This window comes from Eublepharis macularius, chromosome 5 (assembly GCF_028583425.1).
Source record: "Eublepharis macularius isolate TG4126 chromosome 5, MPM_Emac_v1.0, whole genome shotgun sequence".
Taxonomy (NCBI): domain Eukaryota; kingdom Metazoa; phylum Chordata; class Lepidosauria; order Squamata; family Eublepharidae; genus Eublepharis; species Eublepharis macularius.
This window is the reverse complement of record NC_072794.1, coordinates 43544289-43571955: the sequence shown is the minus strand read 5'-3', so window position 1 is coordinate 43571955 and position 27667 is coordinate 43544289. Positions and strand designations below refer to the sequence as shown.

The window sequence follows — 27667 nt, the reverse complement described above, 5'->3', positions numbered from 1 at the left end:
CCTACAACCTTCTGCATGCAAAGCAGCTGCTCTTCCATTGCCCCACAGTCCTTCCCTGGTCTAATGATAGGCAGGTGTTCAATGGAAGGGCTTGGTCTCCATGCCAAGCAATCTTTGCTACAGAATAATTTGTACAACTGAACTTGCTAGAGGAACTGAAATATTTATGAAAATATGAAGCTTCCATATACTGATCTGAACACTGGTCTGTCTTGGAGTATTGTGTTGTCTGTTTGTACAGGCAAAGCAGCCCTCCAGGGTACCTTTTTTTTAAAAAAATTAATTTTTTATTATGTCAAATACAACAAAATCGACAGCTATAAATTTCGTACAAGATAGACCACCCACAAGCCATTCCAAATACAACCCTCCAGGGTGCCTGGCAGATGGCACTTCTAGCTCTACTACTTCAGATCCTGTTAATCTGAGGTGGGAGGAGTTAAATCTCTGGGGATCTTTTGCAGGCAAAGCATGGGCTGCGCCACTGCGGAGTGGTCGCTGCTGGGAAGTCTACTGTGTACACAAATAGGTGTGAATCATTTGCAGTGGTGATCTGGCATGCCCGTTGCAGTTTCCTGGCACCTTTATTCCTGTTTCGATAACCTTTTTTGAAAAAAACCAACCAACCCAAACTATAGGCCAGTGAGGACACTGGAAAGGCTTCCTGTACACCCCAGTCACCCTGATGCATGCATTCTCCTCTGAATTGGGGGAGTGACGTCTCACCTGACCCATCACTGGTTACATCCCTGCCCCACAGTAGTAATTTCCTCAAGAGCAACAGCTGGAAATGTGATGCCGTGATCCTGCCAGGCACTTGTGGCTGTATTGGGGGACATAGCCGATTGCTACTGCAGAAGATATGCTCTTGTTTGCTTACACAGTAGGTTTTAGAACAGTGTGGTTCCTGCAGGAAAAGTGTGATAAAGATTCATTTAGCATCTTTCATCTAAGTAAGCTTCAAATACGCATGGGAAAAAACCCACCCTGGCTTTTATTCTGTTGCCATGTTCATCAAAGCTTTGATGCCTTCCTCCTATGGAAGTGGCTGTTCTACTGAAGGAAGAGCTATTTCTGTCAGAAGAAACCTGGAGGAACACTTCAAACTTTGCTGAGTAGAGTGATAGGATACAAGGCACTGTTGCTTTTAATATCATTGGTGGTTGTGATCTTATCTATCAATTAGCCATATTAGTACCATTGGTAGACAGAGATAAGAAGTTAATAACATACGTGAGTGATTTCTGCTAGTGGACGGACTTGGACACAATTAGAAAACTTAACCTCTCCATGTTGAAGGTAGCACAGACTCTGGCTTGGTGCAATGCTGACTGGACATAGATACAATTAATATGTATGTACAGCAAAAGAGAGCCCCATGGTGCAGAGTGGTAAGCTACAGTACTGCAGCCCAAACTCTGCTCACGACCTGAGTTCGATCCTGGCAGAAGCTGGGTTCAAGTTGTCGGCTCAAGGCTGACTCAGCCTTCCATCCTTCCGAGGTCGGTAAAATGAGTACTCTGTTTCCTGGGGTTAAAGTATAGATGACTGGGGAAGGCAATGTGTAGATTACCTGGGGAAGGCAATGGCAAACCACCCCGTAGAAAGTATGCCAAGGAAACATTGTGATGCAACGTCCCCCCATGGGTCAGTAATGACTCGGTGCTTGCACAGGGGACTACCTTTACAGCAAAAGAGCTGTGACTGTGTACAGCATGACATCACAGAGTTCTAATAGGTTTGAGGTTCCAATGGTAACAGGGCACGTAGAAGGATTAGCCTAAAGAATTGCTATTTATGCTGCTTGTAGAGAATCTAGAAAGCCAATATCATCAACACATTTCTGCTTTTTTCCTCATTTGTATAGGAAGGTGTGAGTATTAACAAATCCCTGTTGACTTTGGGGAAAGTTATTTCTGCACTGTCTGAGCAATGTCAGAGCAGGAAGAAAGTGTTCATTCCCTACCGTGAGTCTGTCCTTACATGGTAGGTACACATATGTGCCGGAATGCATTTCTAACTGTATTGGTTTTTATACTGATTCTTTCTTATATTAATTATACAGAAGAGTACAAAATGTAAGTATAAAAAGGTCAAATGAACCACCTGGAGAACACAGATGATAAACAATGAGTATTTTAAAACAATTTATAAAATGATGTGACAATACCATTAATTGTCAAAGATGTAACAGTGCACTGAAATTCTATACACAATAGAAATAACAATATAATGTCCCATATACAAGATCTAACAAAATATACAGAAAGGTGACATATCCAGATCATATGTACAGAAATTATTTTCTTTTACCAAGGATAAAAATAAACCATTCAAATAAATTGTATGTCTATCTTGTATCTCTAGAAGGAATTCAAAGGATGTAATATGTATCCAAACAGAAATTCAGGAAATAGATGCTATATTCAGGAGGTGGTCATTAATCATTTTAGCGTTTGCTAGCTGAATACTGTTTGGAAGAAATCTTCATCAGATAATTATCAAACATTCCCTCTCAAATTTCAAAACTCCAAATCAAGAGTTCTCACTAGTCTCCACCGTGATTCAAGGTTGCATCTGCTGACCCCGTGGCACTATGAAGGCCCCATGGCGTACGTCCTTTCAGTGCTGGGAAGGCTTGGGATGAGAGGTCTGGATCGAAGTACAGTGTTACAACTGGGTGTTCTGTTTTCTGGTGGGTTGTGTGGCTTCCTAAGCAAATCCACAAGAAGTAGCACCACTTGAGCTGCATGAATTTTGCCTAACAATTCCATATCAGTTTTGAGCCCTACAAGGTCCTCTGCCTTCCCAGTGATGAAAAAAGAGGGCATCTCTCAGCAATCCAGTCAGTGTTGGAATGGATTTAAAGAGAGATGTGGACCTGGTCTTGTCAGTGAGAAAGTAGCCCCACCACCTTTAAATCTACTGTGTTACCACATAAGCCTTTGCTTGGTCCTCTGTTTTGGTATTGAGGGGATTCTTCAGCCCAGGACATGGAGGTGGGGTGGAGAACCTTGGAGAGCCAGTTTGGTGTAGTGGTTAAGAGCAGCAGGACTCTAATATGGAGAGCCAGGTTTGATTCCCCACTCCTGCTTGAAGCCAGCTGGGTGACCTTGGGTCAGTCACAGCTCTCTCAGCCCCACTTACCTAACAGGGTGATTGTTGTGAGGATAATAATACATTTTGTAAACTGCTCTGAGTGGGCGTTAAGTTGTCCTGAAGGGTGGTATATAAATCGAAGATTGTTGTTGCTGTTGTTATCATCATCATCATCATGGTTGGGAATTTTTAGCCTCTGGCTCTGTGGGCAAAGAAGCTGGGCACCCTTGTCCTAATCCTATTAAAGTACGATTCCATAAATACATTCAGATCAAATATTGTTTTAGAGTTCAAATGAACAAACAAGACTAAATACAGACTGGGGAAAAGTCACCATGACTTTTTCTTCCAAACGAAGGTTATTGAAGGAGAGCCTTGGTGGAAATTCCAAAACGGCTATGATTGCCACAGTAAGCCCTGCTGCCAGTAACGTGGAGGAAACTCTGAGTACCCTTCGATACGCTAAGCAAGCTTGTTTCATAATCAACATTGCCAAAGTAAATGAGGACATGAATGCTAAGTTAATCCAAGGTAAGCTTGACGCTCGCGATGCTTGTTCTGCAAAAACTGGCCTGTTTCACATGTTCTGCCAAGACAAGCCTGGGTTTGCCACAGTTTGTATATTCAAGAAGAGAGGTCAGGAAAATGGAATACAACTCATGAGCAAAGCTGTGTAGTTGAAATCCTCAGAAGGTGCACAGATTTTTATTTCACATGTCAGTGTGATAAAATTGCTCTAGTACATTGCCAGCTTCAAGGAAAAGAATAATACGGTCATTAGTAGCCTACAGTAACCAGACTTTTGCTAACAGCTTAAGGGGCTTGCCGTCAGTTGCAGTTGCCTGATAAAGTATATTTGTTTCATACCTTTGCAACTACATATTTTTGCATTCATATTTTTCAGTATTAGTATACCCTTAAAACATCATAGGTATATGTCCCCAAAATGTAATATGTTAAGTAACTCAAATATTTTTTTCTCCTTAATTTCCAAGCAATTGACTTTGTTCAGCACCCAAATAGAATATTTAAACCGCAAACATTAGTCTCTGTCCTACAGATAAGATTTAAATGTATATATTGAAATCAATATACATAACTCTGTCCTGGGATTGTAGGCCTGTATCATCCAGTTCTTACACCCTGCAGCCAAATCTCTAACTTTTTAAAACTTGGAAATAAGTCCCTGTGAATTCAATTGCATATAACTCTCTAATAAGCACGCTTAAGCTTGCAGTCTCAATGTAAGATTTACTAGGGTGATCTAAAATAAAAATTGCTTTATCTCTCAACTACTATTGAGAGATAACTACTATTTATCTCTCAACTACTATCTCTCAACTACTATTCATGGACTGAAAATTATATCGATTGTTTTTAATTTAATGGATTTTGTAAATGTGATGAATCTTCACTTGCATCTTGCAACGGTCGTGTATTTTAAGCCCAAACATTTGTGGGTGTGTTTTGATTCACTGCTGCGCCCTTTTGGTCAATGTAGAATTAAAAGCTGAAATTGAGAAACTGAAACTGGCTCAGAAGAATGTTCAGAACGTTGACCCTGAGAAACACAGACTTTATGTGCAAGAAATAACCTCCCTGAGGATGAAGCTGCACCATCAAGAGAGGGAGATGGCTGAGATGCAGAGGTAACGGTATCCCTGCCCCTCTGAACATGATCTCCTGCTTGACTTTTTAACTTGTTTTTATTCCATGAATAACAGTTTTCGTTTTGAACTATAAAGGGCTTGGAAAGAAAAACTTGAACAAGCAGAAAAAAAGAAATTTGAAGAAACAATGGCGTTACAGGTACACTGTGTGTGTGTGTGTGTGTGTGTGTGTGTGTGTGTTATGTGCTGTCAGATTGCTTCTGATTTCTCAGTGCCCTCCAAAATGTCCTATCATTGACAGCCTTGCTCAGGTCTTACAAACCGAAGGCCATGGCTTCCTTTATTGAATCAATCCCTCTCTTGGTGGGGCTTCCTCTTTTCATGGCAGTGCTGTCTTTTCCAGTGAGTCTTTTCATGATGTGACCAGTTAGGACAACCTCCATTTAGCCATTTCGCTTACAGGGAGAATTCAGGCTTGATTTGATCTAGAACCCACTTATTTGTCTTTTTGGCTTTCCGTGGTATCCATAAAACTCTCCTCCAGCACCACACCTCAAACGAATCAGTTTTCTTACTGTCAGCTTTCTTCATCGTACTGTCGAAGGCACTAATTATTGCAGACTTCCCTATATTCTCCTCTCGTCAGCAGCCCTTTCAGATCCTGGGGAAATTCATTCCCAGAGTCACACGACCCCTGTGGGACTGGCTACTTCAGGGGTAAGGGGATGAAATCACCCTTCTTGCTTTTTCTGTCAGAGCAGCCCCACAGAAGGAAGCAGGCGGAGGTGATTTCATGTAGGTTGCAAAACTCCAAGAATAATCTTTCCTGGGATCAGAAAGGACTGCTGGATGGAGGTGAAAACTGGAAAGACCCTTGCATCTGTGGATCACTGGATCCAACTCAACGAAGCTTGGTTGAACTTTGATCCCGGCATTATATTCCCACAAATAGCAAGTGAATAGACAGTTCAGTTTTCTTGGTGAGATTCTTTTTGTAAACACCCCATTTCCCGACTTTCTGAATTATTCGTTTTAGAAAGCAGGCATTACATTCAAGGTGGACAACAGTCTGCCTAACTTTGTCAACCTGAACGAAGACCCCCAGCTCTCGGAGGTGTTGTTGTATATGATAAAGGAAGGCCAAACTACAGTTGGAAAATGCAAGCCAAACTCAGATCATGACATTCAGCTGTCGGGAGTCTTGATTGCTGATGACCACTGGTAAGTGTTTTCTCTAAAGAATTATGCTTTCCTGCACAATGAGGAATAAGTTATTGCCATAATGCATAGCTTCTGACCATATAAAAGAAAAGCAGTTCCACTAAAAAAAAATGTGTTGCAACCTGTTTAGGTGTACAATCAAGTCTAGCATGTAGCTGTTTGCAAGTGAATGGAGCAGAGTTCCACTCTAATGTGCTTCAGATGATAGCATCTTTGTCGAGTGATGTAACTGTTTTTTTTAATCCGCCCTAATCATTTTGATTGGCATGCTGAAGTATGAACTACAACTAGGATCCGAAAAAACAGTGAAACTACTTCCCTGGCTCCCAGGGATCTATAGATTCTTGAGCAGTACCTGCCCTTCCACACTGAGCTAAGTTTCTATAGCTGATTGTTGTGGTGTGGCAGGGGAGTGTGCTCTCTAACAAAAAGAAGTATGCTATTGTGAGCCTATTCAGCTCTGCATCCTGACCTACCTGTATATCCGAAAACGATCAATATATATTTCTTATTTGTTTGGCCTTTGATCAGATTACATGAAGGTGCCTTCTACCGAGTAGAAAAAAGTCCAGTAGCACCTTTAAGACTAACCAACTTTACTGTAGCATAAGCTTTCGAGAACCACAGTTTTCTTCGTCAGATGCATCTGATGAAAAGAACTGTGGTTGTCGAAAGCTTACACTACAGTAAAGTTGGTTGGTCTTAAAGGTGCTACTGGACTCTTTTCTATTTTGCGACTACAGACTAACACGGCTAACTCCTCTGGATCTTCTACAGAGTGAGGCCATTGGTTTATCTAGCTCATTAAGGTCTAACCTGAGTGGCATCTGACAAAGACAGCTGTGGGTCTCGAAAGCTTATGCTACAATAAAGTTGGTTAGTCTTAAAGGTGCTACTGGACTTTACTATTTTGCAACTACAGACTAACATGGCTAACTCCTCTGGATCTGAGTGGCAATGTTTCTCCAGGGTCTCAGATGGGATAAAGGGTTTTTTGACGCTTTTCATCCGAGGTGCTTTAATTGCGGCTTCCAGGGACTGAACCTGGGACCTCCTGCAAGTCAAGCATGCGCTGCTTCTCCGAGCCCCTCCCAAGTAATGTTTCTTGTTTGCAGCATTATCAAACACGAGGAAGGTGCTGTGAGCATTACCCCACTGGGAGAAGCAAAGACATACGTTAATGGAAAATGCATTTCAGGCCCTACGTTTCTGCATCATGTAAGTTGACTGGAACAAACACAGATTTGTGTATGTTAGAACTGACGTAGATTTATATGCAGATTTTATAATTTTAACTTTAAACTTTTATTTTTTGTTTAAAACATTTCTATGCTGCCTTTCCACCCAACCCAGGGTCCCCAAGGCAGCAAACCTTTCAAACAATAAAACAGGTTTAAAATACAAATGTGTATATAAAATATTTAAAATACTTAAGGAAAACAGACGCGCATACTTTTTTGCTTTTATAGAAGATACACCAACTTGCATGTCCGTATGCTGTCTCAAGATGGTTAATCATGAGATTGTGGCATTTTAAAAAATTCTTCTAATTTAATTATGGCATACTAGCAAATAAACTTCTGGGTTTTGCAGGGTGACCGCCTCATTCTTGGGGGAAACCACTATTTTCGCTTTAATCATCCAGTAGAAGTTCAGAAAGTTAAAAATGTTTCTCGTGGGGCTTCCCTGACTGACGATAGCCCGAAAGGCTTTGAATTTGCCAAGAATGAATTGTTGGCTGCACAGAGGGCTCAGTGAGTACAGTTATATTTTCTGGCTTCAATGGAAACTGCATTTTTTGTCTTGGACATGTCACCAATATTGCACGTTGATCTCTGGAACTCTGAAATTATGGGCATGGAAGTCCAATTCTGATGAGGCTGTCAATAGAAAATACCCTTTTTAATAGATGAATGTTGGCATATTTTAATAGCATAGCTGGAAATCCAGAGGACACTGGAAAATTTTATGTTTAGACTCTATGTATTATATACCTAATCTGTAGTTCCCTTTAGAAGCTCAAGCAAAAGTGGGTCTTAAATTGCACTGTGATCTTAATATCGAATGATAACAAAAGAAGCTTGCTGCAAGTAGCAAGATCTGCAGCATCGTTTGGTCTGTTGCATCCTTGTAGGATTGTAGGGGTGCCCTTATGCCAGAGAGCAATCATTTCTAAATTTGAAAAAGCAATTCCCTTCCTATTAGAAAAGTATTGAGATTTTGGTTAAACTTGTAAAGAGTTAAAGGTCTTTAGCAACACTTTAAAAGACTGGTTAAGCTAAGGTTTTGGTGAGCATTTGGGAGTTGGGAATAACAACAACAATCTTGTGCTTATATAATGCCCTTCTGGACAGATTAGTGCCACACTCAGAGTGGTTAATGACGTCCGTGTTATTATTATCCCCACAATACAGCTGGGGCTGAAAGGAGTAGCTTACTTAAGACCACTTGCAGAGTTCATGGCAGTAGTGGGCGTCGAACCAGCAGAGTGCTGGGCCAGAGCCTAGCCACTTAACTTGTATGCTACAGAGCATTTAGTGACTGGATGTAGCCATATATGTACCCTTTTGTATGTCTGGTTTTTTCTTAGTAAAAACTGCTGTAAAATCCTGCAGTCACTGAGGTATGAATTGCAGCATTTATTTTGCTTATGAAAACACCTTCAGGCTGGAATCAGAAATTGAAGAAGCACGGCTGCGAGCAAAGGAAGAAATGATGCAAGGAATCCAAATTGCTAAAGAAATGGCTCAACAAGAACTGACTTCTCAGCAAATAATTTATGAAAGCCAGATAAAATCATTGGAGGTCCAGCTGGTAAGTCACTGCTGTGCATTTTTATAAATTGACTTGATCCCACTTTTATTGTTCTTTAATAACAAGGGAGACCAAATCTGTCTGTGATATGTCACCTCTCATAGTCATCTGCATGGTCTTGCAAAGTTTAATGGATAAGTGTTGCCGGGTAGACGAGGAGACGTGTTTAGATGCATTTGCACTGGTTGAGTGTGTCCAGGTATTCCTCAATAAATACCATATAATAAACAGAAGCAAACGCTCCCTTCACGTTATTAGGACCACAGTAAACAAAATAATATTTAATGATAAAATATGCGCCACAACTTGAAAGTCTTTAGGTGTAACAAAACCATCCAAAATTCTTAACTTAGATGGTCTTCTCTTGGGATGGTATTACAATGTTGGAGGAGTTATTCTATCGACCCTTCTTTGGAGACCAGGTCATAAACTGTGTGGTTTCAGCTGCTGGTCTTGAGGAATGTTGAAGGTTTGTAAAAGATATCTTGAGTATCCTCATTTTCCTTTCTGGATGTTGTCCTGTGTTGGTGAAAACCCTCGGAACATGATGTTGATGCTGGTTTCTACGTCCTCAACCCATAACAAGTGGCAACTTCAGACAGGGATTCTGGTAGTAGTAGACAAGGGCTTCAGAGGCCTCACAGTTCACTTGACTCAAGCTCTTCCTGTCCCCTACAGCTTCTATCATTTGTTGCTCAGTCAGCACCCAAACTCTATTTCCTTTCCTTTTTATTTTGTACCTCCTGAGTCTTTTCTTAATAATCCAGAAGTCTTTGAAAACTAGTTGTCGGAAACTAAAATACTGTATGAAAAGTGTATTCAGTCTATTACTAGTTGTCGGAAACTAAAATACTGTATGAAAAGTCTATTCAGATGTACTTTGTATAGTTTATTTGGACTGTGTTGAGCAAAAATATACGTAGCCTAGGCTTTATAAACATGGTGTTTTTATAACATGAGAATGAAGAAAACAGCAAGATCTGATTCTAGGAATGTTTGTGATACTTGTATATTGATGGAGCAAGGAATGTAATATGTTCTCAGCAATGGCTTTTGATGGCTTTGTTTTAAAGGAATTGCTGCATACCAGTCATTCTCAGCTTCTGTTTTTCTTAGGAAAAAGAATCCCGCAGAAAACAACTGCAGGAAATGAACAATCAAATGGCCGCAAACAAAATCCAAGAGTTGGAGAAAGCAAAGCGCGGCCTCGAACTGGAGGTACACTTCAACAAGAAGCGCTTGGAAATGGAGACACTGGCGGCCAGAGAGGTAAACTTTTTATACAAACATCCTGTCTGATCAATCAGACCATCCATCCTGAGGCAGAATAGCTACTCTGGATCTATCAATTCCATCAAGAAAATAGGTGCCCTCTAGCTCTTCTCTTTCTTCAAATCAGCTGCCATATGGGAGAAAGAAGTTTATGTAACATGGATGGCCAGAACTGGTCCATCGAAAGGCATATCTTGAGGTTACAATGCAAGATATTTGGAAATGTACTGGAAGGAGCTGAGGCATCTCTTAAAGAAATATTTTTGGGAATGCAAACTCTAAAAAACATGATAGACGTCTCTCCATGTGAACTGAGTTTAGGAATAATAATTGAAAGTTTTACCTGACAGTCTGTGTCTGTCTTTGGTAAGAACAGTACATTTCTAACGCTTTAAAACAGATGCTGTACCTTTCTTACACATCTAGCTGCTGCCGGTAACAACATTTTTTTAGCAACAGCAGCCAATTGGATACCTCTGGAAAGTTATAAACATGGCACAAAATTGAGGGCCATCCCTTGTTGTTTTCCTTCAGTATGTGCTATTTGGAAGTTAGTACTTCAGGTTAATTAAAAATAATACCAGAGTATGTGTTTTTAAGTTGTGTGAGCAAAACAAGGGAATTAATGCAATTGATCTCATTTACACTGGACAGTCACTACAATGAAAAAGTGGAATGAAATGTATGATAGCAGTAGCATTCTCTTTAAAAAAAAAAGTATCCAGACTTTTCTACAAAAAGGTCCTCATCATTGTTTTGAATTAGGCACTTGAAGATCATACGATTCGTCATGCCAAGATTCTTGAAGCTCTGGAGGCTGAGAAGCAGAAAATCGCTCAGGAAGTACAAGCTCTTCAGCAAAGTCGTGGAAACAGAAATAAAGGTGTGGTTATAATGCATATTACATGGAGTTACTGGTATGGTGGCTGCATTCCAATATCCGTCAACAGCTTTATAAAAATAGTCCTTATGTCTTCTCCGATAGGGAGAGGGAGTTCTCTCTTTCCCTCCCTTTTCTAATTTATCTTCCAGAAGCCAGAAAGCAAGTCCATAGTAATTTTCCCGTTTATGTTTGCTTTATTATTTTTACATGAAGGGCACACAGCACTTTTGTGTGTGTGTTGTTGCTTTTTAAAGAATTTAAAGCCTGCTCAATCAGTCACAATCAACCTGGATCAAATAGCCTGTATGGCAGGAATTGCACTATGTGCATATAAAGAAATTATTCCCCCCTTGACTTTCTTAGTTCCTATTCAGCGTACACTTAGATTGCACAGGGACAACACAGGGAGGTCCTGTGTAGATTTTGGGACTTTGGAGGCAACCCAAAGAAAGCTGGCTCCCAGCATGCTATCTGATGCAGCTTCAGCAGTGGTGGAAGAGCAAATGAGGGGAGTTTCAGAGGGAAGTCTGGCTTAGAGATGGGCACGAACAGAAAAAAACCCGAATATGATGTTTGTTGTTCGTTGCCATCCACGAACAGGGATTCACGAACAACCACGAACATGGCCCTGTTCACAAACATGTTCATGGTTGGCTGTTCGTGGGGGCCAGCAGGCTCTCCTCCAGCCATCATCCAAGTTTGGTCAAGATCCCTAACGCACCACTCCCGGAAACCTGACCTGAGCAGGCAGCAGGAAAGGTACCAATAATAAATAATAGCTTGGCCCAGAGCCTGGCAGCAGCCCTGGAACTTGAAGGGGTAGATCCCTATCCCACCACACACAAAGAAAATTCAAGCTCCAATGCACTCTCTGTATCAAAATGCCAACAGCAACTGTCTCTCCCTCTTCACTGTCTGCAAAACCAGAGCTGGGAGCCCCACTCCCCCCTGCCCTTTGCTTCCCTGTAACAAATTTGGAGCTCCACACTTGAAAGGAAGACCTGCCTATCAAGCTAAACTGGGCTTAGATTGGGGTTTCCAGGGCAACAGCAGGAGTTCAGACAGAGTTCAGACAATCCCTGCCTAAGTTGCCAAGGGAATTGATTGCAGGTGCCAGACTGTCTGGCTTGACGAACAGCAAGACTAACAGCAACGAATGAGGCTTGCAACGACCACCTGTTCCTTTAGAATGAGGCCTCACGAACAGCTTGTTCGCGAACAGCAGATTGGGTTGTTTGTGGCTTTTTTTTTGTTCGTATTGCTGTTCGTGCCCATCTCTAGTCTGGATCTTGCTTTGTTAAGACTGAACTGGGTGTCACACATATGACTATACTATTACACATAAAATTGAAAACATTCACTTTAACACTGAAAACATTCATTATGTTTATAATTTCAAGGTTTGCCAGCTTACTGAACTGGTTACCTAATTATCAGCCAGTAATTTAAAAAACCCTCTGATTTTGTCCCCCTTTTTTATTTAGTAGACCCAAACTGGAGTTCTTTGAAACTATCCATGATGATCAAGGAGGCCAACACTATTAGTAGTAAATTAGAGAAACACACTGTTTTTTGTAGGTAAGTACTTGAATTAAAATGTCAGAAGCTGTGTTATGAACGTTGAGTTTCCTTTAAAGGCAGTAATCAATTAAGGGAAATATTTCAGAGAAGTATACGTAGCCCTTTTTAAAAGTGATTTTGGTATTTTGGAAGTGAAGCTTGATGAAGATCACTCCTGGCACTTAGAATTTTTTAATAAAACCATACTATTCTTGACTAGAGAAAATCTTTTTGTTCCAGTAAATTTTGAGGAGCATTACACACACAAGAACATAAAAAGATCTCTGTTGAATCAGACTGGTGGTTGTCCATCTATTCCAGCATCTTGTTTCACGCAGTGGCCAACCAGTTACCCTTCAAGGGCCAACAAACAGGGGTTAGAAGCCGAGGCCTTCTCCTGATGTTTCTTCCTAGCCCTGGAATTCATATATTGATTAGATGTTCTCCCTTGTTTACCTGGGTGCAAAATACTAGAGATTTTAAAAAATCTTATCAGTAGATAAGGGACCAGTCTGATACTCACCAAAACAGGAAATAGCTGTAGTTCTTGTGTTTTTTTCACTAGACACGATGAAACAGATGAAGGCTGTGGTGCCAGCCCTTCTCTTCAAGTGCAGGTCCGTAACATCAGGCTGGGAGTTGCAACTTTCTGGAGTCTGGAGAAGTTTGAATACAAGTTGGCTGCAATGAAAGAAGTCTATGAGGTTTGTTTAGGAATTTTTTTAAAAGCCTTGCCTCCTAACATACTGCTTTTATGGGAAAGAAGCACTTTGGAATTTTGCATGTTTGAACTTAAAATCCGGGGTGGGGATGGGGGTGGAATCTGTTTACATTAGACTGCTGTGTCATCCCAAAATATATTTCATATACCCACTCTCCCTGTCTCTCTCTCTCTGTGTCACCAAGTCTCCTTCTCTCGACCATGCCGATCTGAGATTTAATTTTACCGTTTAACCTGTCAAAATATGACTCTGAGCTGTTGCTACGTGATATGGAAATGGGCGCAAGGGATGCCCAAGTACTCCACACTGCTTGCTTTCCATATTTTTGTGGCTCCTTCAAAGCGGGACCGTGTGTGAGTGTTTGTGTCTGTGCGCATTCACTTATGGGGCACGTACTACATCCACCATCCACTGTGGAACTGTGAGACTCCCGTCTTTTGTAGCTTAGGAATACGTGCAAGTGACTTATGCATCTTCTTCCAGTATTTCTATGTCATGTGGAAAACCAATCGTGGTTGCCATTGATGTTTTTAATAATATGCCTGCTTGCTCAACCTTTTCCCAGCCTTTTTGAATTCTACGTCCTTTAGTTTCCAACACTTCCACTAAACCCTGCTAGATCCCTTTTCTCCATTTTTGTTCCCTATCTATCTATGGCTGTTGTGACTCATTTTTCCATCTGGTGGTTCCAGGCAGGCACAGGCAGCTAAGGCACAAATAAACAGGTCCTGTTTCACTTTTCATGCTTGTTAGCCTTTAAAAAATGATGCATTTACTGTGGTAGTCAGTGCTCCACCTGCTGGCTGTGTCATGCTATAGCAACTAAATTCCAGATGCGTGGAGCACAAAATATTATCAAAGTATTTTCTTCAGTTGTAAGAGCTAAAAGGCGAGTTTCTGTTATTCCTGGTGTATATTGTGGAGGATGTGACAAAATCTTCAGTCATATCATGCAGCAAAAGTGTATGCTGATGTTCTAAACTTAACCCTGAAGAATTCGGAGAGAGAATTTCTGGGTGTGGTAGGTGCGTTCTGATTTAAATGTGTGACAATTAATGTGCAAATGGTGCTAGTGACTGTTGTTTTTAAACTGCGGAAATGCCTTTCTAAATGTAAGGAAATCAGGTTTCTTTTCTTTACAGACCAATAATAGTAACAAAGCTGATGAAATTTTTTATGATCCCATGGATGAATGGGAACCTGATCTTTCGAATGCATCCATGTCTTCCTTTTCTAGAAGGAGGTAAATAATTCCTTATTTTAATTTTAAAGCTGAAATTTGATTTGGTGCAATGTTGTAGATTATTTATCTACTAATAATGAATAGAAAATATAAATGCAGATGAGCATGTAGGATTTAGTAGAGCCAGTGTAGTGTAATGGCTAGAATGTTAGACTAAGATTGTGGAGACCTGAGTTTGAATCTCTGCTTTGCCATGGAAGCTTGCTGGGTGACCTTGGGCCGGTCACACATTTTCTACCTAACCTGCCTCATGTGGTAACTGTGAGGATAAAATGGAGAAATATGTAAGCCGCTTTGAGTCCCCCTTGGGGAGAAGAGCAGTGTATAAATGAAGTAAATATATTACGATGTATTGTCGAAGCCTTTCACGGCCGGAGAATGATGGTTGTTGTGGGTTTTCCGGGCTGTATTGCCGTGGTCTTGGCATTGTAGTTCCTGACGTTTCTCCAGCAGTTGTGGCTGGCATCTGAGAGATCTCTCAGGACACTGAGAGATCTCTGTCTTTCGGTGCTACACCTCTGAAGATGCCAGCCACAGCTGCTGGCGAAACTTCAGGAACTACAATGCCAAGACCACGGCAATACAGCCCGGAAAACCCACAACAACCATAAATATATTACAATAAGTAAATATAAGTTATTCAGACAGGTTATCTTTGATAGCTGACAATATTTACATCAGGGCCCCCAAAATACTTTGAGGCAGGTAATAATGGCAAGGTATTGCTATAAAGCCCTCCTCCAGGAAGAATCAGGGGATGTCAATGGAGAACACTGCACCATGATGGCTGATTGCAAATCCTATGCATAGGGAAGCCAAAGTTGGTGCTAAGACCTGCTGGCATTGTTGGAGGGTTTGGGGGGGGGGTTGTTGTTTTTGGAGATAATGAAAACAGGTTGGATCCTACCAGTTTTTCCTTTGGCACAAGAGGGCGGAAGAGGCCCTTTTCATCTCTCAAACGGCTATGCTGGGGATCATGGGGCCAATATGGACAAAAAGCCAAAAGGGAAACGCTGGTAGGATCCAACCCAATGTAAATTAATATATAATTCCACATAGAAAGATAAATGTAACGAAATTTTTTTGATGAGTTTCAAAAAGTGACTAGAAGTCTGTCATGTTTTCTTCTTGGTTCTGTCCCAAATTCCAGAAGTAGAAGTTTGAGGAAAAGCAAACGAATTTCTGGATGTTTGTCAGAGATAAAGCTGAGTCTACACAATCCATATTTACCAGGTGAGTGTGGCACACTGTGGCATTCTAAAGCTTCTTTAAAGTTGCATTCATTTTTAGTGATGGATGACTTTGGAAGAAATTTGAAGGCTTAACAATTATACTATATCCAACCTTTCTGCTGGAATGCAGCTGCAGAAAAAATGCCTTCTTCCAACTCAGTCTAGTCCAGAAGATGGGCCCCTACTTTGACTTGGCCAGTCTGGTCTCCTGGATCCACACCACGGTAACATTGAGACTTGACTACTGTAATGCATTCTACGTAGGTCTCCTCTCAAAATTTGCTTGGAGTCTCCAGTTGGGGCAGAACACTGCAGCTCGGTTATTATTAGTCCCATTCTGCAGTCTCTCATTGGCTACCCATCAGTTACCGAGCTCTGTTCAATGTTTTGGCTATCAAATACAAATCCCTTCATGCTCTTGGTCCCTTATACCTATAGGACAGCCTCTCTCCCTATGCTCTACCATGGTAGCTTTGCTCATATGAACAGGGCCTTCTACAGGTTTCACCCTGCAAATTGGCAAAATTAACAACAGGTGCATTCTCTACGGCGGCTCCCACCTATGGAATAGCCTGCCTTATTTATTCATTTATTTAAAACATTTATTAGCTGTCTTTCTGTCTTGTAGGAACTCAAGGTGGCTTACAATACAAGTAAAAGTCATAAAATGAATACATTTAAAAACACAGTTTCAGACTGCTGATAAACATAAAAACAAAGTTAATTGAAAAGCAGTCCTAAATAAAACTCTTTTCAGCTGCCTCCTAAAGAGCGACAGAGAGGGGGCCAGGTGCACCTCCCTGTGGATGCTGTTCCATAGTTGTGGAACTGCCACTAAAAAAGCCCTCTCTCATGTACCCATCAGGCGAGCGTTTTTAGCTGAGGGGACAGTCCGGAGACCCTCTCCTGTGATTTAGTTCCTGGGCAGGAATTTATGTCAGGGCATAGATTGAGAGGGCTGCCACTCTCCTGGCTTTCTGCAAACCATGGAAACCTGAATTATTTAGGAGAGTTTTTTGAAACAGGTAGGAAGGCTGTACTGTAAGAAAACGGTTCAAAGAGACGCATCTTGCAAAGGGATGGGGCCTTTAGGCTATACTATTGTGTGCTGTGTGTTGCTGTAAGTATGATCCTACTGGGTAGTTCTTGCATTGTTTAATATGTCACATTTAATTGCTTATGCGGTTTCAGCATTGTTTCAGTTCTATCAGATGGCTGCTTGTTTTAATAATCCATTGCATTGTTTATTGACTGTCCCAGCTGTTGATCTAATTGACTTACACTGTATATTCTGCGTTAAATCTCAGTGAGAAAGGTGGAGTATAAATAACAAAATAATTAATTCGTTTTTGGAGATCAAGATTGATTACTGTCTTTGAAATTAGCACACTTTCTTCATTAAAATTAAGGATCTGATTATGTTTTAGCGTTTAAAATATTAAGCAAGAGATCTGTTACTGTATTCGTTTCATTATTCACTTTTTATTTTTTTATTTAACAAAATGTATACCCTACATTTCTGCCTTCATAAGGGCCACAAAGGCCCACATAGATAATAAAAACCCTATTTTAAAACCATTATGATCAACAAAACATATTAAAACAGGGAACTAAAAATACATGTAAAAACATTACAAAACCCAATAAAACACTGGGCAACAAGGACTGATCTCTGAGGGAACACCAGACGGAACAAAAAAGTCTCCTTTCCCTGGTCGAAGAGAGCAGCAGCAGGACAGGTGAGACTTTCTGGAGAGAAGGTTCCAGAGTTTTGGCCGCTTCCAAGAAGGCCCTCTTTGTGAAGTTGTTCTGTCATCACAGGCACAAGGAGTAAATCAGGCAGCCCAAGTCTGGATCCCCTGGAATCGTTTCTTCCTGGTATTTGTCAGGAGGCGATAAGCTCTGCGCTGGATGTTTTGGGGCAGACTCACGAAGAGGAAGAGAGCCTGGCGCAAAGCCTTTTAGCAACATCGTTCACCATTTATTCTGGAGTCACTGCCGTGATGCGTGCCTATGAGCAAGCTGAAGAATGTCAAGAGAACTGTAAGCTGCGTTTTATTATTATTATTTTTGAATCAACAAAGCCCATTTTGCATTACCTGTATTGTTGTATGTGAAATTGCCTGATATAGACCAGTGGCCCGTGTATGGTTATTTAGTTTGGCTGGCAGCAGTTTTCAGTTATCTCAGGCAGGGGTGGCTTCTCTCAGAGCTTCCAGGAGCCACCAAGGGGCCCCCAGACAAAGGCTCCCTCCCTCCTTCCCGTTTCAGAAGAATACATGCACATTTTTTGGTTAGAAATGGGTATGCTGCAACTATTGTCTTCTGTCGCAGGGTGACCAGGGCTCTAGAATTTGTACCTCTCGTATTCTCCCCCCAATCAGCTGCCCTGTCTCTTCTGTGCTTACTTCCTGAGATCCTTTAACTAAAGATGTTGAAGACCAAACCAGGGCATTTTGCCTACAAAGTACGTGCTCTGTAGCACCAAGCTATGGCCCTCTCGCGTTCCAGTTTTTAATCTTTTCAGCATTATTGACAAACGATTGGGAATATTTTTTCTCCTCCCCCAAATGACTTGTCTTTGAATGGATTATTTTTCTGTGTGTTTAGTTTTCGCTGTGGACCAGGCTGCTCAGTCCTGGAGCGTCAGACTTGCTTCTGCCTTTGAACAGCTTGTGGTTCTGAGCAGGCTGTGGTTGAGTGGTTTCCAGAAAAGCAAGGAATTTATACACGCTTATGATGGACTAAGAGAAGGTGTAAAACATTTGGGAGGATATTTGCAATTGCTGTTGCAGGTAAGGGACCTCATTGCAAATTTCTTTAAATTGAAATTTACACTGGAGCATTGCCTGTTGTATGCCAACAATATTGTGATGTTCTTGTGCTCCTGCAACAATAATGTCCTATTTTCACCATGGGACCATATATGCCTTGACTGAATTTATACTGAATCAGACTACTAGTCTATCAAGGTCAGTATTGTCTGCTCTAACGGGCAGTGACCCTCCAGGGCATTGGTGAAGACCTGGGTTTGAACCTGGGACCTTCTGAATGCAAGGCAGACATTCTAGCACTGAGCCACAGCTACAGGCATCCATGTCTGAATAGCTGCAAACATTTTCTAACAGTTACAAATTCTGTTTTTGTGTCTCAGGGTGGGTGTTCAGATTTGTCTTCGATAGTCACAGATGCACAGAAGAAAATAATGAAGACACTGAAAGAAATGGTAAAAAGCATAGGACACTTGGCAGTACTTACAGGGTCGGACCTGTATTTTCCAGTAGGAAATAAAGATGATGCAAGCAATCCAAAGGTAAAACGATATGAATGTGAAACATCCCATTGAAGCTGTTTCTTGCAGATACGCCTAAGACAAAAAAATTCGTAAGATGTCTGTGATGATCGTAGTTTGGGGGCAAACTTCCCCTAGCTCTGTTTGGATTCAGCTCAGTATTTACAAGCTTTCTTTGAGAGCTCTCTGGGAGAAAGTTTATGGGTTGATGAAGTTGGCTGCTCCATATAATTTTGCCTTATCAAATGTAACTCTTGCAAAACTTCACCTGCCTTTCGTGCTGTGGGTATGCTCAGGAAGGGAGTTGTGCAATTCCTACGTTTTCCTGACCATGGGGAAATTCCCATGGTCAACCCAAATAAACAGCAGCCTATTTAACCACCTCATAGGGTAAGGAATGAAGCAAGAGTGTCCTCCATTCCCATTGTCAGAGAAATGTTACATGGCTATGATATATAGTGTGTTGATCAAGGAGAAAAAGTTGTAACTGATGGTACTGCTGTTTTAGTTCCAGTGTGTTACCAGTTTGGTGTAGTGATTAAAGAGCGCGGGACTCTAATCTGGAGAGCCGGGTTTGATTCTCCACTCCTCCGCTTGAAGCCAGCTGGGTGACCTTGGGTCAGTCACAGCTTCTCGGAGCTCTCTCAGGCCCACCCACCTCACAGGGTGTTTCTTCTTGTGGGGATAATAATGACATACTTTGTAAACTGCTCTGAGTGGGTATTAAGTTGTCTTGAAGGGTGGTATATAAATCGAATGTGGTGGTGGTGGTGGTGATGATGATGATATGGCGGTATGTGAAAAACATCAAACTATCCTGTCCTTCCAACAATGAGTGATCATTTAAAATTTGAAAAAATAAAATAAAATTTGAAAAATACAAGCTCTCTTGTTCTTCCTCCGGTATCTCAAAGATCTCATGTTGAGATTTTGGTAATAGTCATTTATTATAAAACTTAAACTAGTTAATTAGCAATGGATTCAGTTAGACATCTAAGACAGTAAACCTAAACAAGCCGGTTCAGAAGTAAATCCCATTTTATTCAATGGGGCTTACACCCAGGAAAGTAAGATTCAGATAAAGTAGCACCTCAAAGACTTTTGACTTTTGAAAGCTCATGCCCTGGAAATCTAGTAGGTCTGTAAGGTACTACTGGACCCAGATCTTGCTCTTCTACTACAAACTAACATGATTACCTACCCAAACTATCACAGGAAAGTGTTTAGGATTGCAGCTTTCTTCCCTTACATAAAATATTGTGTATAAAATTGGGGTCTAATCTAGGTGAGCATTTTTAAAAGACCATGGTTGCTACCTCTTTGGATACCTCATTAGCCTTTTCCAATCTATGACTGACCATTAAGTTTTTTCTTGTCTTTTTTTCTGGGGATCAGGAAGAACTGATACCTGACCTCTATGATGGTCTAAGCACAGGACTGGAACATCTTTTAGACGGCCTACAGAAAACATCTAGGCACATGCAGGATGAACTCTTCAAATGGTACCCACAAAATGAGGTGAGAGAGCTGGAAATCATGCCCTCCTTTTGGTACCAGGAAGGAAACTTAGTTTTAGCCAGAGTCCAATTTAATGGCCATTTGACAAGCCTTACTCTGGTTTTGTTTGTGGAAACTTGGTATACATACGTACATTTATGTATAATTTCCCTGTGTTTGTACTTCTCATATTAATGCAGCTGCTTACTTCATGCAAATAAAAATGTACTTGTTATCCAGAAGAAAGGGAGACTCAGCTGCTACTGAAACTGTCACTTTTTAATACCTGAAACATTTTGAATTAAGAGAAGTTCATTGAGAATTGAAAAAAACCCTTTAGAACATTTTCTATAGTATTTAAATGATGTAACATTTTGCCCCCTTTCTTTGTCCCCTTGATGTGAGACATCTTGAATGGCTCCTCCTTATATTTCTCTGAAATGACTTGTATTATGCTGCCTCTCTGACTTCCTTGATACTCCCAAATGATTTTTGCTGCCAAGAAAGGCTCTTGTTTTAAATTTCTTAGTTTAACACGAAGTGCAGGATGGCTGTAGGTATATTTGTTAGGATGACTGAATGGTCGACGCATGGGCAGGGCAGTGAGGTAAAAGGGGATCCTTTATTCTAAATACAATGTTTTGCTTAAACAGGAACAGAGTTTATTTAGAAGTACATCTGCTAGCTTCCTAGTTGTGAGGTAGGTACAGGAAATCTAATTTACGAAGCAGACTTTGTCACAAAGTCTTATTTCCCTCAGTTGCCACTTAGGCTAATACCATCCACAAAAAGAACACACAGACTTCTTCCCTCACCTCTGTTACCTCACTACTTCCCACTCTTCCTCAGAACAACCCTAAAACTGCAGTCACTCTGCCCCCTAGGGTACAGCTACCATCCCGTCACAGCACACTTTACTCACTCATCCAGCCCCCCTCCTTACATCAGAGGGCTTCATTTTAAACCATCGCAATCATACATTTGAAATCCTACATTAATTCACAGAAGTAAAATACATCAATTATTTACACAACAAAACACTGCTTAGGGTATTTTACTTTTCGAGTTATTTAAAAAAAATTAAGTTGTCCCTCTGTCACCTTCTCAGGCACACTGGAGCATTAATTGTTCAAAACTAACATCTCCATTGATAACTTACAACAAAATGATAACAATTTTTAGTGTGACAGCTGTTGCATTTATTTATAGTTTAAAGGTCTTTGCATGGAAGTACATACTGTATTCCAAAATATATAGGCCAGGATTCAAGAGGAATAAGCTTGGAGTTGAGCAGAATTTGTAATTTTCCCCTTTGAACAGCTGATTCCTCCCTGCACTGCCCTGGCATATGTTATCACAAACAGCTTGTGCATGCCTTGTCAGTTTCCAAAGCAGCATGCTACATGGCATGGACTGTTGGAAAGAAATGCGCTTTAAAGAGTTCCAAAAACACAAAACTCCAATATGTCGAATAATTTTGGTTGTTTTATAATAATCAAATTCGGATTATGCTATGCAGAAATTTCTTCTTTTTAAAAGGACACACCCATCTTTTTTGTGTGTGTATAATCTTTAGAAAACAGCTACCAAAGTTATGATAAATTTTCTGTAAATTGAGGGCACTCTTACTGTTTATTATTTCCATCACCACACCAAAATCAAAACCACCCTTATATGAATCTGTTGGATCCTAAGTACAGTAAGCATAGCCACTGCAAGCAGAACCCTCCTCTTTGTTCCCCAAAATGCAGCACTGGAGTACCAGTGGTTCTCCCAGGGAGAGTGTGAAGTGCAACCTGGGGATCTACAATGGGAAGGGGAATTGGAAAATGTCCCTCCTCCTTTCATATAAGTAGAAACATGCATAAATGGAAAAGGAGTTAGGAGGATCCAACCCAATGTAGACTAACAGATTTTTTATTGCAATCAAGTTTATTTGTGCTAGTTTCATTGTATGATAGTGTGTTTGTATGTAAGTACAATGTTCAATGTAACTTATATTGTATGTAAGTACTCTCTGCATGGTGGTACAGCAGGTCATGTGGAAGTTCACGTGTGTGAGATGATCTAATGCCCATAATATACCCCATCGTTAGATGTTTGGTTACAGAAGAGAAATGCGGTTATTCCCTGCATCTCAAATATCACGTCGCCTGGTATATGTAAACCAGGAGAAGACTGGTGTAATAAACAGTCGTGTATATGGTTGAATATATTCATAGGCATTTAAAAACGCTTTCTTTTCAGGTCCAAAATCAGCTAAAGAATAAAGCTATGGCTTTGGCTAACCTCCTTGAAAAGATCGTGTCTGATTGTAAAAAGGTAAATGGAAATCTTTCTCAGTAGCTTTTTTCACTTGAGCTTCCCCAGAGTAATGTTAGCTTCTTACAGGGTTGGAATTCCACTAACTATACTGTGGTAAGCATAACATTTTCCTTATATTCTCCAAGGTACAGAGTTGCGATGAGCTGCAGCCAGTCCCTCATCTGAGGAGCTTACCTGTATGATATGTATAGCATTCATGCTTTATATTTTAAGGTGTACACTTACAATCTTAAATGTATGCCTAAAAATGTAAATGAGGTGAAGAGGCTGTTGTTGTAAGCATGTTGCATTTCCATAACTCTTTAGACATTGATGCAGCTTAAGAATGCCTGAGGGATAACCATTCAACCAAGGCACTGTGATGCCATAATGTAATGAATTGTGTTCTCTCTCGTCTTCTGAAAAAATTGTATTAATTAACACAGAAAGAAAAACCTCTATTAAGGAGAGAAGAATCTGTTGATCAGGAGGTGAATAAAGCAACCAGGAAAGCTGCCGAATTGTTGGAGCTTCATCATTGTCTAGATCAAGCCTACCAGATGGTTACTTCTTCGTTACAAGGTATTGTGCTATGTTACTGCCTCTTTATCATCATATGAAATCACTTTTAAGACTAGAGGTATGTGATGGAGTTCTCTTGTTCTGTTTTATGATCTTTTCTCAGTAAGTTGACACCTTACTTGGTTGATTTGAGACCCAATTTATGGTTTATCTCTGTGTGGGTTTTTGCTGCCAGCGAACCTCTTCTTGGTTGATTTGCTTGGTCAGCAGCTCATCGTGCCATTGGCCTGTATCCTACCACTCAGCACAGCAATGTTGGAAGCCTTTCTCCAGCAAAAAGGAATCTTCCTCCAGCTAGCACGGTTCTCCCTCTGGCTGAAGGAGCACTGAATTGGGAGGAAGGGTCATCAGGCTGGGAGAAGGCCTCAGACTTTGCTGAGCAGAGTCCTGTAGGGTTCTATTGTCTTACTTGCAAATAGTCAAGAATTTGCCTCCAGAACAACAAAGGCTTCCAATGATGACTCTGTGTAAGTTTTTAGAACTTCATTCCCTATCTGAAAACTCTTGTGTTCACAACCCATTTCAGTACAGAACTACTCTTGTCATTCCAGTGCTTTAAAAAGTTCACAGTTTTAGAAGACAAGTATTATGTTTTAACATATGTTTATTATCTGTCAATGCCTAAAAAGACCCATAGACTTAAATCTCTTACGGTGGAGTGGGGATGCTATACTGCAGGGTAACGCTCTACTGAGCTTAAAACTTCCATTCCCTGAAACCTCTGGATCATCTGTATGCTAAAGACGTTGCATCCTTTTGAATGGAAGAATGCTGTAGCCCAGGACACAAATGGCAATGATGCACATAACTTAGCTTTCCTAATTTGGACTGTATGAATATGTAGGTGTGCGTTGAGGACTTACCTGTTGATTCAAACCTATTTTTTTAAATACTGGGGTATAAATGCACCATTACAAACTAAGCTTGTTTTGTCAATGCTGTAGCATTGCAGTTAAGTAGTTGAGCTGTGAATCAGCCCTCTGCTGGTTCAAATCCCACCAGTGCCATGAGCTCAGCTGGTGACCTTGAATAGGCCACTCCTCTCAGCCCCACCTCCCCAGCTGAATTGTGGAGATAATAACTTCACTTACTTCAATGAGTGGGGCATTATCTCTCTAGAATAGCAGTATATAAGCACAGTTATTATTATTACCCAAATATATATGGGAAAAGAAGTTAAGAAAGGATCATATCCTTGATTCGGTGTATATTGTGAGTAACACCCCCTACTTAAACATGTGTATGCTATTCATGCTAGATATGTGCCCACATGTGTAATAAACTCTGCTATCTATACCTGAATAGAAAAAGTAATCCTTTTAATTTTTGATAGCTTCAGTCTGGTTGATTCAGGGGATATAATATATAGACGTTTGGTAGGGAGTTTATTTAGATATATCTCTAGCAGAGCCGCTACTGGGGCCTCTATGCTTGCTCCCACACTACAAGAACTATGTGTATGTTTTTTCTGCCCCTCATTGTGTATCTTTGCCGTTGTTAGCACAGCATAGTAGTAACGATGGAGGCTGTAGCAATTACAGCATTGCAGGTAGATACATTGTAGATATATTAGTCCAACTGAATGAGCAACCTGGAGCAAAACGAGCCAAATGTTTAAGATGCTTACAGCATTCTGTGTAACTTTGGCTGTGATCCCAGCCAGAAAAGTGATTCAGAGCATGCCCTGGCCCAGTTAACTGTGTTACCTGTGAATAATTTCCGTGCCAAAAATTGTAAGTCAATTGCATCACATCCGCCATTTACAGCTTCTCATCCTGTTGAGGTTAATACATCACCCTTCATTTCTCCTTCGTTGGCTGATATAATCTGAACCAAGCAATCTCCTTTCTTGTGCTCTTCCCTTCGCTAAACTTTTTCCTCAGCTTTTACGGACGATTAGATATTACACTCACCAAACATTTATTGGCATTGATGAGATGATACTGACTGTTGAAAAACCTAGGAAGCTTTCAGCATGCTTCCAGTTTTATGAAGCTATTAGATATTAGACTTGGTTCTTTTTGGCTTTGTTTTCTGCAGGATCATACAGAAACAAAAATCCACTCAGGTATTTTATAGAAAAAATTTGCATCTTAGCTGGGAATCTTAATGCTCTCTGCCATTCATCTGCTTCACCTGTTGCTTCGGCTTGTGGTCCTGATTCTCGTGTAATCAGTAGTGAACTGGAATCTGTGGCAAAGTCTCTTGTTATAAGTTTTGAACTCGAACATGGTTGGAGCTCGCTGAAACTTCAAGATGACTGTATGAGAAATACCGAAGAGACGCAACTTGGACAAGGTGGAGCTACGACAGATTGGGAGCATAAAGGAATTCCAGAACAAGAATACAAACTTTGGCTTCTACCCGAGACCACGGGAGAAGCTTCCCCTAGTAGAATTCATTGGGTATGAAATGTTGCTTGATAGTGGAATAATTCATAAGGCAAGAATTGGTGTATTTTGTAAAGTATAGACTGGCTGTTTCTGCTGCTTCTGTCCTTTTTTGGGAGGCAAGAATCTCAGAAGAATTTTGAGTGTGAAGGGCAAATTCTCATGTTCACAGTGGGCACATGCTCTTTTCCCTATCTCGTGAACCAGGCACTCCGAAGGCCTGTATGAATGGAGGATTGCCTCACATAATCCTTTCCCCCTCAGTAAAGGGACAGGAGGGAAGGATTTCTGGAACCAACCCATGTGGTGCATGATCAGCTTGGTCACTGCCTTAGATGTCCAGGGAACGTGCATGCTTGCTCCTTCCGCAATGATGAGTTATTGCTCAGCCAGCCAGAGTTTCACAGCAACAGTCAATTCTTTACCACAGTAAAATCTAGCTTAAAATTTTAAGGTGCAATCCAAGGAAGAAAATTCAGTGTTGAAACTGGAGGTTTATTCTGTATTAACAGAATAGCCTCGTTTTAAAGCCATGGTGCCACATCTGAGGAGGAATATTAGCCTTACTGGTAGAATTTCTGGGCTGTTTGGTCTATGAATGTTCTACTAGATACAATATTTATTTGTAACTAAGCAAAATATTATTCAAAGGGTTTTTTTGTTTACAATGTGTCCTGAGTGCAGTAAATGTTATAAACAAGAGCTGAAAGACCACCACTGCCGCTGAAATTGCATCTTGTTTGCTACTCAGAAAAGTTTGTTTCTCCCATGCATGTTCAAAGGTAAGGCCCTCCATGCCTTAAGAAAACCACCTTGGAGGAGCCTTTCTGAATATCAGAGCTAGTTTTTCCATAGAAGAATAATAGCAGAAGAGGGCTGGGAAGGCTGTGAGTTGCCCTTTGAATTTTTGTTGATGTATGGTATAAACTGGGTATATGGTACAATAAGTTTAAAAACAGATTCTTGTCAGCAAAAGACTGGGAATTCTTGTAGGTGCCCCAAGTTTGATATTGAGTATATGTTTGCTTTTATTTTGTAACTTACGTGCAGCACTTATTTAAAAGGGCAAAAGAGAGAGAAAACACTTTGCTTGATTATTTCAATCAGTAGGATTGGTTTCCGTAGAGGATTTTTACAGATGGAAGGGATTTTGTTCCATGGAGCAGGACTTTCCTGTCTCCTTGTTCTCTCTGCGACCCAAAATGCCCCTACCGACTGCTGCTCCAGGAGGAAAGCCCTCCCCAGAATAGCTTGGAGGGAGGAGTTGGAGATCTGCTGTGGGAAGGGGAGCTGGCAAATTTTTTCTCCCTTTCCACCTACAGTATTTCACTACAATCCTATTTTTGCCAATGTGGCTGTTGGTAGAGTTAAAATAACATTTTTTATATCATTTAACAGTGCCCTGCACAATACCAACAGGATAAATTCATCATGAAAAGACTAAACGTTATCCTTACATACTACTACAGTTAGTGGGAATAATTTTGAGGATTCTTGAAAAGTGTTAAAATGAAATCACAGCGTTGCCCCTCATACTTTGCCAGATTTGACCTAACATGAAAATGTAAATTTTGTAATCATGTATTATGTATGCATGTATATGTTCCTGCACACAGATATATGTAAAAATGTCTATAAATTATAGAATAAAGCTGTAAAATGAACATGAATTGCCAGAGTATAAGGAAGATATAAATCTGATTTTAAGCTTCAAAGAATAAATATGTATTTAAGTCTCAGCTGTTTTTTATTTATGTATTTATATTTTGAAGTTCATATGTTCTGATTTTCTTTTTTTAAAAAATCTAATGGTTCAGGCATGGAGATTTTGCTGTCTCCTGGGAGCCAAAGAGGTGTGCGTAAAAAGCTTTTGTGCACCACAGGGTCAAGGGGGGTTCCCATTTTTCCCTTTCTGGTAACAGCCCCCTTATACCTCATGGAAAGCT

At 40.6% G+C, this 27667-nt stretch overlaps 1 protein-coding gene across 1 annotated transcript in view; it reads left to right on the top strand.

The window, feature by feature from the left end:
- The window catches only part of KIF14 (kinesin family member 14), a 40634-nt gene extending 13217 nt beyond the window's left edge, over nt 1-27417 (top strand). The window contains exons 10-30 of the mRNA XM_054980349.1: nt 1868-1986; nt 3458-3630; nt 4601-4748; nt 4845-4908; nt 5746-5930; nt 7046-7148; nt 7524-7684; nt 8597-8744; nt 9861-10013; nt 10782-10899; nt 12384-12477; nt 13025-13163; nt 14324-14424; nt 15575-15657; nt 17478-17699; nt 18267-18451; nt 18811-18969; nt 20344-20466; nt 22693-22767; nt 23196-23331; nt 25372-27417. Coding sequence (XP_054836324.1) covers nt 1868-1986; nt 3458-3630; nt 4601-4748; nt 4845-4908; nt 5746-5930; nt 7046-7148; nt 7524-7684; nt 8597-8744; nt 9861-10013; nt 10782-10899; nt 12384-12477; nt 13025-13163; nt 14324-14424; nt 15575-15657; nt 17478-17699; nt 18267-18451; nt 18811-18969; nt 20344-20466; nt 22693-22767; nt 23196-23331; nt 25372-25742 — 3060 coding nt within the window. The 3' untranslated portion in view covers nt 25743-27417. The remainder of the gene's footprint in view (nt 1-1867; nt 1987-3457; nt 3631-4600; nt 4749-4844; nt 4909-5745; nt 5931-7045; nt 7149-7523; nt 7685-8596; nt 8745-9860; nt 10014-10781; nt 10900-12383; nt 12478-13024; nt 13164-14323; nt 14425-15574; nt 15658-17477; nt 17700-18266; nt 18452-18810; nt 18970-20343; nt 20467-22692; nt 22768-23195; nt 23332-25371) is intronic.
- The last annotated feature ends 250 nt before the right edge of the window (nt 27418-27667 follow it).